This window comes from Peromyscus maniculatus, chromosome 6, assembly GCF_049852395.1.
Source record: "Peromyscus maniculatus bairdii isolate BWxNUB_F1_BW_parent chromosome 6, HU_Pman_BW_mat_3.1, whole genome shotgun sequence".
Taxonomy (NCBI): Eukaryota; Metazoa; Chordata; class Mammalia; order Rodentia; family Cricetidae; genus Peromyscus; species Peromyscus maniculatus.
The window spans coordinates 42,903,593-42,917,887 of NC_134857.1; the positions used below are offsets into that span (position 1 = coordinate 42,903,593).

At 38.8% G+C, this 14,295-nt stretch overlaps 1 protein-coding gene across 37 annotated transcripts in view; it reads left to right on the forward strand.

The window, feature by feature from the left end:
• The window catches only part of Mbnl1 (muscleblind like splicing regulator 1), a 174,814-nt gene that overhangs the window by 53,719 nt on the left and 106,800 nt on the right, over positions 1-14,295 (forward strand). For 23 of the 37 annotated variants that reach the window (XM_076574149.1, XM_076574171.1, XM_076574175.1 and 20 more), the window contains exon 2: positions 1,876-2,866. The exons of 8 other annotated variants lie outside the window; for them this stretch is intronic. In XM_076574149.1, the coding sequence (XP_076430264.1) occupies positions 2,693-2,866 (174 nt within the window). In that variant the 5' untranslated portion in view covers positions 1,876-2,692. Of the gene's footprint in view, positions 1-411; positions 1,661-1,875; positions 2,867-14,295 lie in introns of those variants that run through there. 6 more of the 37 variants (XM_015990810.3, XM_015990812.3, XM_076574167.1 and 3 more) reach the window with 6 other exon arrangements.

Here is a 14,295-nt window from a genome sequence, read left to right on the forward strand (position 1 = left end):
ATCCAAGGAAATAAAATGCTCCACAGGCAGGGATTGATGTGTAGAGGTAATTCTGAAATGGTGACAGGTAGTTCTGAAAGTGTGGAAGTGTGGAAGATTCATGTGTCATCTCTGGCTTTCCTGGTTGCATGGTGGCTAATAAAGTGTTACACAGTGTGGACTGAAGAGGTGGTGACCACGTGTGCTCTGTGTTCAAGCCAGGGAGGCTCCAAAAAATGATGAATGCTAAGTAGAGACTCGAGACAGTAGACAAGAGTACAGACTTGTCTCGAGCTGAGCCTTAGAACCCGAGGACTCTTGAAAACATTCTTGAACACTGTGGTTAGTGACTTCTTCAGTCTCTATTAGAAATTGTAGTTTTCTGTTCAGTGTTTTCCAAATATAAATACCTTTGTTAAGTAGCTTGAATTTTCTCTGAATAGTATTAAGAATACTAGTACTAGTCCTAAAAAATTAAATTCTGCTAGATATTCATGCTTTTAGCACAGATGTCTTCATATTTTGTATTCTGATTTCCAAAATAACAAACGTACCATTTATGACCAGCTCCTTTAAAAAAAAAAAGTGAGTGTAATCACCGTTACTTTGTGTTGTTGAGGGCTTAAAATGTGCTAGTTAGAAAGCCTTACTCTCTTCACTGACAGCATTCAGAAGGAAAACAACCCCACAACGTAACACGCTTTTATTTTTGTAACTAGTTAAATTTTTGAGAAGTTTTTTGCCTTATTGAAAGAGAAAGGAAGCTGTTGAGCAAAACTGCCCAGTTCTGCCGGGTGGGCTCCTAAGTTACCAGATCCTCAGGCAGCCAGCCGCCCTGGCCCCCACCCTCCAGCATGGCGTGGGATTGAGCCTCTGAAGTGCATCATGCTGCCCAGACCAAATTGCTCACTTAATAATTAATGTTCCTGCAATGGAATCACTTTCTCCCTGGAGGTTGACTTCAGATTTACCAGACACACTGACAACACTGCACTCCTTATTCTCGCCACAAGACCTCGGCTTCTGCTTTAAAAATGTCTGAATAAAGGATGCTTTTGTTCATACCTCGCCTGCCTGTGATATAGTGACAAAGTGTCTGATGGCTGAATGGAATAGTTTTACAGTATGAGTGCTGCTTTCAGCAGAGGGGCAGGACTTGGGCTTTAGGAGGAAGTGAATTGGATAGGTCAGGAGAATGTACCATTTGTAAACACCCCTTTCCTTTTTTATTCACGTGTCAGGGCAGCAGCAGCAGGCTGCTCAGTGTCCACCCCTGTGAAGTGCCAGAGGGAAAGCAGCTTGGACTTCAGCTGCAGTTTTTAGACCTTGCTTTTGATTCCCGGTAGTGATTGTCAAGTCCTTGGACTTGCGTTAGAAGCTGTTTGGAAACTAACATGGTTTAGTCCACTAACTGCATGTTGGGTAAATTCAAAACCCACATGCTCGTCCTCTTGCAGTGGAATAAGTCACATCTGATGGACATTTTCTGTGCTTATGGCATAGTAATGAACGTCTGACAGGCGCGACCTTTCATAAGACAACCCACACTATTGGCTTTCTGCCCAGAATATTGCTGCAACACTATCTGTGATTGGTTATCTCTCTATCATGCATTGCTTCACAAGGGGAAACGGCCCCCTTTTTAATAAATCTACGATGGCTGGCTGCAATATTCCTCACTGTAAGTATTTGTGTGTGTGTGTGTGTGTGTGTGTGTGTGTGTGTGTGTGTGTGAGAGAGGGAGAGAGAGAGAGAGAGAGAGAGAGAGAGAGAGAGAGAGAGAGAGAGAGACTGACTTTGAGTTGCTTAGTCTGGTGTCACATGGCGAGGTTGTGCGACTCTAGGACATTAGTGAATGCTCCTTAGTAAATCTTAACCTATCTCTTTTCTCTACAGGTTGGTACTAAGAAGTGCCTTTCCTGACGTCTCTGCTGCTTGGAACCGCTTCTAGAGCAGCCTCTGCTTTTGCCTTGCTTGCTGCCAGCTAGACTGTGACGACAGCACATCCGCCCTCCACCTCTAGCCCAGACACCCCCACTTCTACTTCTAATCAGGAGAAAAGCTCTGAGTATCTGCCATTGCCCTAGGCTGCTTTAGTTTAGAAGAAAAGTTTGCTGAAAAAGTAAGATACCTTCTGCCAGGAAATCAAGGAGGAAAACAAAAAATCATTTTCTCGATTTTGCTCTAAACTGCTGCATCTGTCTATGCCAAACTAATCAATACCGATTGCACCACCAAACTCCATCGCAAATTCAGCTGTGAGGAGATTCCCTGTCAGACAACTTGGCTGAAAGCAGCTTGGAAATTCGGTGTCAGAGGGTCTGCCACGTTTTCATGCTTGCATTTTGGGCTCCAAATTGGCACTGGGAAGGGGTTACTGAGCGCAAGGCTGGTTCCAGGCCCTCCTTTAAGCACCCATCTACTTACAATTCTGGTATTTCTCTAAAAACCAAAACCTCTTTGAATTAACAGTTTCATGCTGTGACTTTCTAGTGGAGGTCTTTCCCTTGATATTGAAGTCACACTCTTCCACGTGCCGTTAAAGCAGGGAGCGGGGAAACAGCCTTCCGGACATTTTCACCGTCATTTCACACTTCTAAGTTTTATCAGTTCCTATTTTGTTTTGTTTTTGTTTCGGTTATTGATTTTTTTTTTTGAGAGGGGTTGGGTTTGTTGGTTTCATTGAACATTTAACTACCTGTAAAATATAAACATGGCTGTTAGTGTCACACCAATTCGGGACACAAAATGGCTAACACTGGAAGTTTGTAGAGAGTTTCAAAGAGGGACTTGCTCACGGCCAGACACGGAGTGTAAATTTGCACATCCTTCGAAAAGCTGCCAAGTTGAAAATGGACGAGTAATCGCCTGCTTTGATTCACTGAAAGTGAGTAAATATTATGTACTTTTAAGGATATGCAATGATTGATTAAGGGGTATGGGCACACGGTACTCTAAGTTTCGGACTATGGATTGCTTTGTTAACACTTTAGTTATATAGCATGTTCTGGTTTATTGTGTTGAGCTGAGGCACTCAATGAGATGCCAAGTCCAGCCAAACTTACAAATAACTTTACCAGGCCTTTAACTCCAAACTCCATGATTTTTTAACCCAGAGCAGAAAGTGTTGTGTATTGATGCAGTTGTAATATAATGATAGCAGAGTGAGAGTCTTTGTTCAGCAATGGTAAATGTTCATGTTCAGCACTTTCATATATTATAATAAGGCCAAGACAGTAGCTGATTGAATATAAGTTGTTTTCCTTTGTTGGTAAACTTGTCAAGCTGCTATAAATGAATGGCAAATTCTATGTCAGCTGATCATGAATACATTTTTACTTTTCTATGAGATAATTTTAGTGGCTAAAGCCATGTACTTTTGGGAAAACATGACTAGATGTAAGATTTCTTTCAATTGCTATAGTATTTTATCTGAACCACATACTTAATGAATGTGGGCTTTATATATAGGTACAAACTAAGTACTATTGTTCATTGGATGTTTCATACTGAAGTAATACATATGTTCTTTTTCTGTGAGATTCTTGACAGTTGTTACTTAATGTGTTTCTGGTCAGAAATGTTAAAAGTTAGTCTTGTATGCATGATAAAAAGAAATTATTTATGTTAGCATTTTTATAAAGTTTGAAATGGATCTTGTAAAAGTTAGCAAACATGTCTTAATTGTGAAATGCAAGGACAAGACTAGAAACTTGTTCCAGGGTACCTTCAACTTATTTGGTTTAATTAGATTTTTAATTTTTGAATACTAAATGCCTGCAGTTAATTCTTTGACTCTTCCAAGATGGATCAACATCGTATCTACATCTGTGAAGAAGTCTCATAAATCCATCGTGTCTTTTAAAAACAAATCATATTGTAATCAGAGTGCTTTGTTTCGTCTTGTCAGGGTGAGTTAGAGGTTAACCATTTCAGCTGGTTGTTTTTAGTTCACTTTGTGATGCTCACTTTTGTAAAGTTTTTGCTAAACCTTTCAACGATTCAGTCTTGAGAATAGGCTAAGAGGAGGTGTGTGATAGTAACCACAGACGCTGGTTAAGTCGGCAGGCTATCGGCAGAGTCCTAGGGACTAATAAGTAGGAGTTGTCAGTTACTACTTCCCCCACCTTGGCCTTGAAACACATTGATAAAGGCACGGTGTTTATACCTTTGTGAACATCAGTCCTAAATTAATGCTCGTGAATTCAGGTGTAATTAGAGACAGGGATCCAAAAAACTAGGAGCAAAAGACTTAATTGCTCTTGTCGGTAACCAGCTGTGTTCTTCAGTACCTCCTTTTTGACCCAATTCCTAGCAAATCCAGTTTGTAATCCTATAGATAATTACAACTCCTAGCTGTAAAATGAAGGACATTAAATTTGGCTGTGAAGACCTGCCTACACAGAGTTTGCAAACACTGTGAACTATTAATACTCAGTTTCTATTTTTCCAGTTCCACATATTTTTTTTAAGTTACTGCTCACTTGTGGTCAGAGAACAGTTCTCCTTTGAGTAAAGCTGCAGATCTGCTTACAGACGTGCCGTGTGGTTAACGAGATTCAACTGCCACATCAAGGACTTCTTAAAACAACAACAACAAAATAATGTTAATTTTTAAAATTTATTTATGAAATGAATTTATTGTACCACTTAATAACAGCAAACTTTGTCCTTTTTTTTGTTTTTTTAAGACAAGTTGAAATTTATAGTTTAATTTTTTTTTTAATTTGGCAAAACTTTTTTTATTTGAATAGACAGACAAATTAACACAAATTTATTTATGATCGAGTTTTATACTCGGACAATAGCTCCTTATGTGTTAGTGAAATATTAAGAATCAATCAACTCTGTGTGTGCAGTTAAATGTTCGTGTTTTCCAAACAATTCCACATGTAACTGGAAGAACCCCTCATTCTTTATATGGTGTTTGGAATTCTACCTTTTAGCTAGTAGTCTTATGGTGTTCATTTTTGTGGCTAAAATAGATCCAGAACACATCTTAAAACACTTAAAGTATCTGAATGACTCATGCTTGAAGTTCTGAAGTTTGCGAGCATTCTGAGGCTTGCCTGCCAACAACCAACAGATCATCTCCATTGTCTCAGAGTCAACGGAAGTTTTACAAGTAAAACTTGTAATATCCTGACTTCTTTAATGAAATGTGCTTTCTGCATTGCTTTTAATCCCTGTTCCAGCCTCATTTGAGTTCTTGAGCCATGAGATGGAGGTGGCTTGTGTAATCTACTATTTTTAGAAAGTTAGGAAAGCAAACCAAATACTCTCTGAGAGGACCCTGTGAAATGGCTGTACCCTTCAGCTGTGCTGTTTCAGACTTTGGCTGAGCTCCCAGGTGACTTAGGTTTATAGCTGACTTCTGGTTAGAAGAAGAGAATCCCCCCTCCCACACACACGCACACGCACACGCACACATACATGCATATACACACACACAGAACAAGTTGAACAGTAGAAAAATGTTTATCTAAAAGAAATTACTAGGCGTATTACTGGAGATTATGAGAAGAAAATTAGCTGATAGGGTTTCATTGACATGCTGATGATTTTAAATTTTGAAGATGAAATTAAGGTTAAATGTAGTGCAGTAAAACAGTTCTAGTTCATAATAAATATGTTGCAAAAATTGGAGTGTGTTAAGTAGAAATATATGTGTATGTTATGTCTTTCCAAATGCAAATAATGAAAACAAAAGATAAGTAACAGGTCAAATGTATAAATTAAATAGCATTTAAACACTTCATTAATTTAATTTTTATATTGCACTTGTAGTTTAAATTTATAGTAGTCTAAAGGTGAATTCTACCTATGGCTTGAAGTGCTTATAACTTGCAGGTCTGTGTGCAGTAGGCACTTCAGATACTCAGAACAGTTGACCAAGTGCATCATTTTGTTCTGAAGAGGGTTTTTGTTTGTGTATATTTTTTTTTTACTCTTATGGCTTATGAATGGGTCACCAAAAGAGAAAAATGATTAAAAGAGAAGATTCCAGCACTGCAGTTCCAGCCGCCAATAGAATGGTGCCATGTTTCTGGAGTGGCATTTCCAGTAATTTTAATGCCATGCTACTCTGTCATGATCTCTCTGCTTCACAGTACAGAGTTTATGTGAAGAAAGTTGGTGGGATGTATTTCCATGTGATGTTGAATGTATTATAGTCTCAGAGAGTAAGCATTCACTATGTAATCCATAGAGAAAAACCTTTGATGTTAACATCTGGATTAGACAGCATGACTGACTTGATGGGGTGCCCCAAAGTAATGACAGTTAATTTCAGAATTATCTTCCATTATTACCACAGAGTGTTTTCACCATAACAATGGCTGGTATCATTGCTATTCTTACAAAGATACCATCATGGTCTTTTCATAATGTTTTAAAAACAATTTTAGCTGGTAATTCTGGCAAAATAAAATGCATGAGACATGTCCTGGACAAACCATTCAGTTTTGAACTAAAATTTTAATGTTGTTTGTTCCTATTTGCACTAACTCTTACTAAGCCCTTTCCTGACAGCATCTCACATATGATGTTACAGTTTTAAAGATGGTCACATCCTGTATTTAGCAACTTGTGCACACATGTATGCATTGTGTCCTTAGCGATAGGTTGACGCAGCAAGTCCTTTTCCTACACTGATGTTTTCAGTTTTCAGAGCTGGACTAACTGTTAGGACACAACTTGTAAAGCAATGTGATTGCCTTACCTGTTCTCATCGTTTCCAGTGAGCAGAAACCTCACTACTCTGAGAAGTCCCTGTGCCTGGGTGGCAAAATCATTAGTTCTGACAGGACCATTTTTGTAACAAAATGCTCAGTAGTTATAGCTGCTTCAGCTGTACTAATAATAACTGCAGAAATGTGCCTGTTCATCTCCTTAAATTCTTTAGAAGTATATCCTTTTATTCATTTTTCTTTTCCTTTTGAGATTATAATATAGTTATATTACTTCTCCCTTCCATTTTCTCCCTCCAAACCCTCCCATATACTCTTCTTTATTCTTTTTCAAATTCATGGCCTATTTTTTCGTTACTTGTTGTTACATGCATATGTGTGTACTCTCTCTCTCTCTCTCTCTCTCTCTCTCTCTCTCTCTCTCTCTCTCACACACACACACACACACACACACACACACACACACACACACATTTGTATTTTCTCCCTAAATACATAAGTACACCTGCTCCGTCTGTGTAATGTTATTTTTATGTATGTTTTCAGGTATTGGGTCAGACTATTTCTCCTACTCTGAGGATTCCTTAGTTGCCTGTAGTTCTTTGTGTAGTGTTGAGGCCTCCTGGTATTTTCCCTGTTCCCTTCAACATGCCTGTTGTTGTTGTCCTTGTTCAGCTTATATTTAAGCGGTCATGTTGATACAGTCTTCTGTCGTTACTAGGAGACACAATCTCACAGCAGACACCCTGATCTTCTGGCTCTTCCCAATCTTTCCACCCCCTCTTCTTCAGTGTTCCCTGAGCCTTAGGTGCAGGGCTGCTTTGTAGATGTATCCATTGGAAGTGGGCTGCACAACTCTGTATTTTGATTGGTTGTGGTTTAGAAAACTCTCTTAAATGAGTGAATAATTTTTAAACTATCGGGCAAACCAAATGGAAGACATTAAGCTACCGAAGGCACAGACTCCTGCTATTCTGCTTTCTTTTGTAAGGTATTTACATACTGCTTTTCTTTTTTCTCATTAACTCTTGCTCACTGTGTTAGAGTGATCACGGAAAAGCCACTTACACTGAAGGCAGCATGGAGTGTAAGCAGGTTCAAAGCTTACCTGCTTGTCAGATACCTGAAACCACTCAAACTCTGGTTCCATTCACAGCAATTCTGTGTAAGCCTTGGAAGGCTGGAAATCTCTGTGATCTGTAGGGTAAACCTCATGCTGAGGGAGTGGAACATGCACCCAGTTCACACGTGCTTCTAAACCTGGAATGCTTCTCAGACCCAAGGACACCCAGGGACCTGGGGTGTGAAGCTTAGCCTGTCATTTTCCTGGCTGAGGCTAAGTGGAGGACCTGAGCTCTCAGCATTGCTAATCCGTTACCTTTCATACTGAGCAGTGTCTCTGCCTTCCCCTAGACCTAGACAAAGCTTCTTATTTTCTTACAAAGAGATCCTAGGGAGGACATTTTGAGGCTTTTTTTTCTTTAGCAGACACACATTTTATGCTCTTAGATAAAGGAATAATTTTCAGTGTACTTAGGTCAGAATTCATGAGAGTCGGTACAAATGGGTAACTAAACAGATGACCTTTGATTACATTGCTGATACAGATTCATGTGTAGAAACTTAAGTAAAAGTAACTGAAAGGCTGGGTTGAAAACAGTTGTGCAGTGTATTGTATTTTAGAACAGCTATTTCCCGTGAATTTCACTGAAGCAGTAACACAAAATAATATTAATTTTGGTAAGCACTTAATTTAATACTCATTTACAATATGCTAAACCACTGCATTTTTGTAAATAACATATTTCTTGTACAGTTATTACTAAATACATGTCTGCTTATATCAGCTCTATTTTGACACTAATATTTTTTGAGTTTCTAAAATTTTGAGTTATGCTTGATTTGTTAGAAAAAAGCTTTTTATACTATGGAGTTTCTATTTTGAGAATTTGGTGACAGGTTTTGAACTATAGAACCCATTATATACTCTAATTTGATTGGCAGGCTAACTTCAGGAAGTCTTTGGGCCTTGGCTTCACCCTTTCTTCTTTTGTTTCCTCCAAAATCTTTGCAACTTTCAAATGATCTGGTTTCAGAACTGTTGGATCTGATCTGTGTTATTCCTAGAGACACACAGATGCAATGTAGACATTTGAGCTGTAAAAAATTAAATTCAGCGTTCAATACCCCACCGTCAGCATTTAGCATCAATAGGAGTTTGAATTTTCCTTAGTTTTCTAGGCCTGTTCAGTGTCTTCTGCAGTTCCCAGTGCTCAGGATCCTTCATCTCAAGGTCCTGAGAAACGCGTGTCTTCTAAATGTAGCCTTATTTCAGCCAGGTAAGATGGTCTGGGCAGCACAGAGATCCTACCTGTTCTGTGGAAGCAGAAAGGGCAAGAGCAGAAGAGGTAACACCACCCCATACTGTCAAGTCTGCCTAACAAAAGCCCTGGATCTGCAGCATGACTTTCCTGACCTCTTACTAGCTGATTTGGCTTGAAGGATTAATGAGAATTGTAGTGGTTGCTTAACTATTCCCTAATTAAGGTCAGTTTTCAGATAAGACGCAAAAGGCAAAATGTCATTGTAGTTTCCGTACCAGGTGAGAGAGAATTATAGAAATTACTTCCCCCAGAAAACTCACAAAGTCAAATAAATCTCTCAAGCAAGTACATGAGTGTGGTGGCCATTGAAGGAAGGACGCTTTTGAAGAAGAACTTTAGTACTGTACTACTAATAAGGTCCACACTTTGTTTTGGTTGGTCAATAAAACAACATCACACAAATTATTTAATTTTTTTTTTAATTTTCGAGGCAGGGTTTTAAATTTTTATTTATATATAAAAATGAAATAGTATGCTTCTTTTACTTTCCTATTAAAATGTTATCTATATAACATATATATATATATATATATGTGTGTGTGTGTATATATATATACACACACACATACATATGTCAGTGAATTTTGAATGGCAGGAGCTTCTGTTGTTACCTTAATTTTCATTTGTACTTTCTCTACAAATAATATTTTTCACTTCTTTGGTATAGAGTAAAATGAGTTAATAGATACTAAATCCCTCTGTGTGTGTTGATGACTGTCTTCATTTGATGATAAGATTAGCCTGTACAACAACTCTTTGGTACAGTATTTGACAGACAGGCCCAGGGAAATACAGAGAAACTAGGTGCAGATCAACTGGACCAACTAGTAAGCTGATACCTGGTATAGCCTGATTGCAATTTCCATCCTCAATCACATCGTGCCGAACATGGCTTTTCAATACCCATGTGCTGAAGTCTCAACAAAGAAATCACATAGCACTGCTTAAGCATAAATGATGATACAGGGTAAATGGAAGACGTAGGGCCTACAGCAGTAAATAAACATACATAATTATGTCTTGACTTAACACGCAGATCAAGAAGGGAATCCCAGGTAGCAGGAAGATTGTGACATCAGACACAACAATTGAGTCTGTTGTAAAATATAAGGAAATGAGTTTAAGTTGACCTTCTCAGATAGTGCCACTCTATCTGCTAGATAGCTGCCTCAGTGTAGAGAAAGGGGCAGAAGAGACGGCTCAGTGCTTAAGAACACTTGCTGCCCTTCCAAAGAACCCAGGTTTAGTTCCCAGCTCTCACACAGTGTATTTCACTATCTCTAACTCCAGTTCCAGAAGATTCTATGCCGCCTTCTAAACCCTGAGGTTACCAGCCGTGCAAGTGGTACATATACATACATGTAAAAAATAAAATAAAATAAGATCAATGTATAAGAAGAAAAATGGCCCAATGTCTTCATTGGTTAGAACCAACTCAGTTAAATTATGAGGCCCACTCTGAGAAGCCAGAGTAAGTGTAGATTTTTTGGGCTATGCTCTAAAACCCTGGCCACTAATTCAACCCAGGGACTCCACAAACACATTGTAAGCTCCATTCTTTTTATAGATTTTAAGTACCATTTTATTACAGTAATAGTTAAGGGTCATATGTGAAAAACAAAGACATTTAGGAGCCGAGAAGGGATAAGGGTTCAACAATTTAAAGAGGATATCAAGCATATTCTGCCTCTGACTTTGGAAAGGCAGAAGTTAAAAATTCTGTCTCATGGTATTATTTACTGGGAGACCTGTGTTAGGATGGAATGACATGGAAGTTAGGAGGGGTGGGTGGAAGTTAGGAGGGGGTGGGGTAGAGGTTAGGAGGGGGTGGGGTGGAGGTTAGGAGGGGGTGGGGTGGAGGTTAGGAGGGGGTGGGGTGGGTTAGGAGGGGTGGGGTGGACCTGTGTTAGGAGCAGGTGGTGAGGTTAGGAGGTGAACTCAATAGTAAAGGGAGGTCAGTGTGAGGGCAGCTTGAAGACCCGAAGGGAGGGATGTCTTTAGTGGTTTAACTTTACCCTTTCCCTCCACCTTTCTTCCCATAACTACTGACTCTGAAACCACAAATGGGAACAGAACCAGAGTCCCCAAAAGGAAAACTCCAATTCCCACACCCAAGGCTTAGCCAGCTGTCTTGGATGACCCCGCTTAGAAGGAAACTCCGTTTTAACCTGAGGTCCCGGTCAGTTACAGCGCAAGCAGAGGCTGCAGCTGTCTGAGTTCACCTAGTGGTACCTATGTTGTATTCTGTGTTAGTGTGTGTTTGAGGCTTGACTTTCGGGTCCCAAATCTTGTAGCTTCAAGGCCCACAGGTCTCCAGTTAGAGTTATCGCTCTGCCTCCAATGCAGACTTGGAGTTGTTCATATCTAGGTCCAGGCTGTTCTTACATGAGGCAGGAACCATCTGCAGTTAATAGTTGTCAGTAAATGACTCAAAATAAAACAGAAAATTAAAGTTAGCAAAGCTGGGGAGTTTTTCTCTCATTTTCAATTTCTGCACAGATACGGACATAATCAGTGTTTAGGATCTGCCTGTGATGGATAAATTACATCTGTAATTCATTCTTTTCCATGTTACTGCATTCAGGCGATAATTTGCTTTCAGAAATCATTGCTCATCTAATATTCTAAAATCGTTCATAGACTGAAAACAAGTCTAGTAGCATGTTCCTATGGGGGAAGTACTTATATCCAAACAGCTTACAAAGAGGGCAGAAAAGTTTTAAAAAGACATTGGAGAAAAGCAGACAAATTCCTCTTTGGTAGATGAGATTGTTTCTCAAAAGATTATTCTCCTTAAAGGGAGACAACCCCCAGAAGAAAGATGAAGGAAGAAACACTTAAAGAATTAATTATTAAATAAAGAATCCTGTTAAGAAAGATTTGTGTCCTGAATGAATTATCCCACCATTATCTCCTGTCTCTTCATGGCTAAGTGGTGACTAATGAAATCTGAGTCTAGCCATGAGAAAAGATTATCATCATGGTCTTATTTATTTGATTCTTTTTTCTCTGAAGAAATTTTACTACCAGGCATTGCTTCCCACGAATCCTAGTAGAGTTAAAAATGAAAGGAAATCTCCACATAAGAAACTCAAATAGATTTTAAAGTAATAATCAAAATAAGCCAATCTCCAAACACCCTAAAATTAAAAAAACAGTATAAAACTAGCAAAAACCCCAAACAACACTTAGCTCAACTTCTGATGAACTATAAATCATTATTCATATTTAATAAGAGTAATTTATATAGCAAATATTTTTACAGTGGGGGTCTATTTCAGTAGCTCCTGCAGTTGTAATCTGTGATTGAAATTTAGTAGCTTAGTAATGTACTATAGAATTCAAAGGTTTCTATAAGCGGAGCAATAAATGTAGAGTGGTTTTAGCATCTTTTTTAGTGACTGCTGGCTTCTGTGATTTCTGCCAAGGGTGAATAATGACATGGAAGAGATTTTCATGAGAAATATATATTTTTTTACTCTAAAGATTTAATTAAGAACTTGGAGGGCTGGGTAAGTGATTCAGTGTGTCAGAACACTAGTTGTGCAAGGGTGAAGACCTGTATCCAAATCTCAAATGGGGGCACAAAGACAGGCACACCCAAGAAGCCAACTGGCAGCTAAGCCTAGCTGAAAAGGCAAGCTAAGGGTTCAGTGAGAGATGCCATCAGAAGGCCTTCAAGTGGAGATTGGCACTTTTGCCAACCTGCATAGTCACCAGGTACAATCCAGAGGAGGTGCTACTTACACATCTTAGTTGCAGGAACCGACACTGTTCTTTTCACTGGTCAGTGCTTGCTCTACTAGATATTGTGAAATCTTGATGGAAGGGTGATGAACCACACAAAATTATGCCTGTTTGATTGTTGGTGGACTAGTGGTTGCTGTAAGATCATGAAATACTAAAATTTTGCCCCTCTTCCTCTTCCTCCTCCTCCTCCTCCTCCTCCTTCTTCTTCTTTCTCTCTCTCTCTCTCTCTCTCTCTCTCTCTCTCTCTCTCTCTCTCTCTCTCTCTCTCTCTCTCTCTCTCTATGTGTCTCTTCGCTCTCTCTCTCTGCATGTGTCTCTTCGGCAGGCCTGGTCACTCTCTCTTCTGTCCCTCCCTCCTCCTAATAAACCTCTGCTCTGATTTAAAAACAAAAAACAAACAAACAAAAACAAACCAAAATTTTGAATTTAGTAGATTTTTCTCTGAAACACACTGAAAGCATTTAGTCTCTGGAGGAGAAGTGGGGTAATTGGCATGTTTTCAATTGAGTGGTCACACTGCTGATTTTAATATGGCAAGAGTTACGAAAGTGTATTATCACAGTCTGTAATTCTGTGAGAAACTTGAGTCACATTGATTTTTAGACGGCACATTTAGAAATCATTAATTTTACTCAACTGATTTGTTCATCATCTGTCCGTTATATAAAGTGAGAAAGTTCAGAACAGTTAAGTTACTTCTCCAAGGTCACACAACCAGAGGCAGCTTCCTGGAACTTAACACCGGTAGTCTGTCTTCAGAGCTTAGAGTTTTAGTCCATCTGCAGTGTAACTTGTCTAAATTATTAATGCCTAGAAACATTATAGCATGATCTTGTGCATACAACTTGCATTTAATTACCAACAAATTTCTCTATGTAAATTTTGGGCAAGTATTGGTTGAGTTACAGCAAGTGCCTGAATTTAAAGGGTACTTTTAAAAACAAACTCTTGCAACATGTTTTCTTAACAATACAATTTCTGAATAATTGCTAATAAGATGTTCTCATCCAGAATATGAAAGATTTCATTTTTAGCCCGAAGTCTTATACCATAGAATATAAATCTCAGATCAAGTTGCATTTGCATGTTTATACACCACACAGAGAATAAATGAGGGAGCACATCAGAAAACAGTCTGTTCTAGAGAAATGAAGAACAAATCCACCAGAGTTCCAGGCACCTAAGACAAAGTGGGCAGTGATGGCCAAGGGCATTAGGTCTGGAGGCCTCTCAGTTAACTACTACCCCTACTTCTTTTGGTTAGAATGGAGTATCTCTTTATTAACTGATAGGTAAGTCCATGCAACTTTTTGAATTTTGGATGAGACTAAGAGTTTATCTTATTTTGTGAGTCTTACTGGGAATTATAGTAATATTGGAAGCAAAATATATGCTTCAAAAGCTTTGTTAAGTCTTCCATGTATAATATGTGATGTTAGAATGTAAGTGGTACCACTCAAATATTTGATTTCTGAAACATCTCCCTGTCAGGT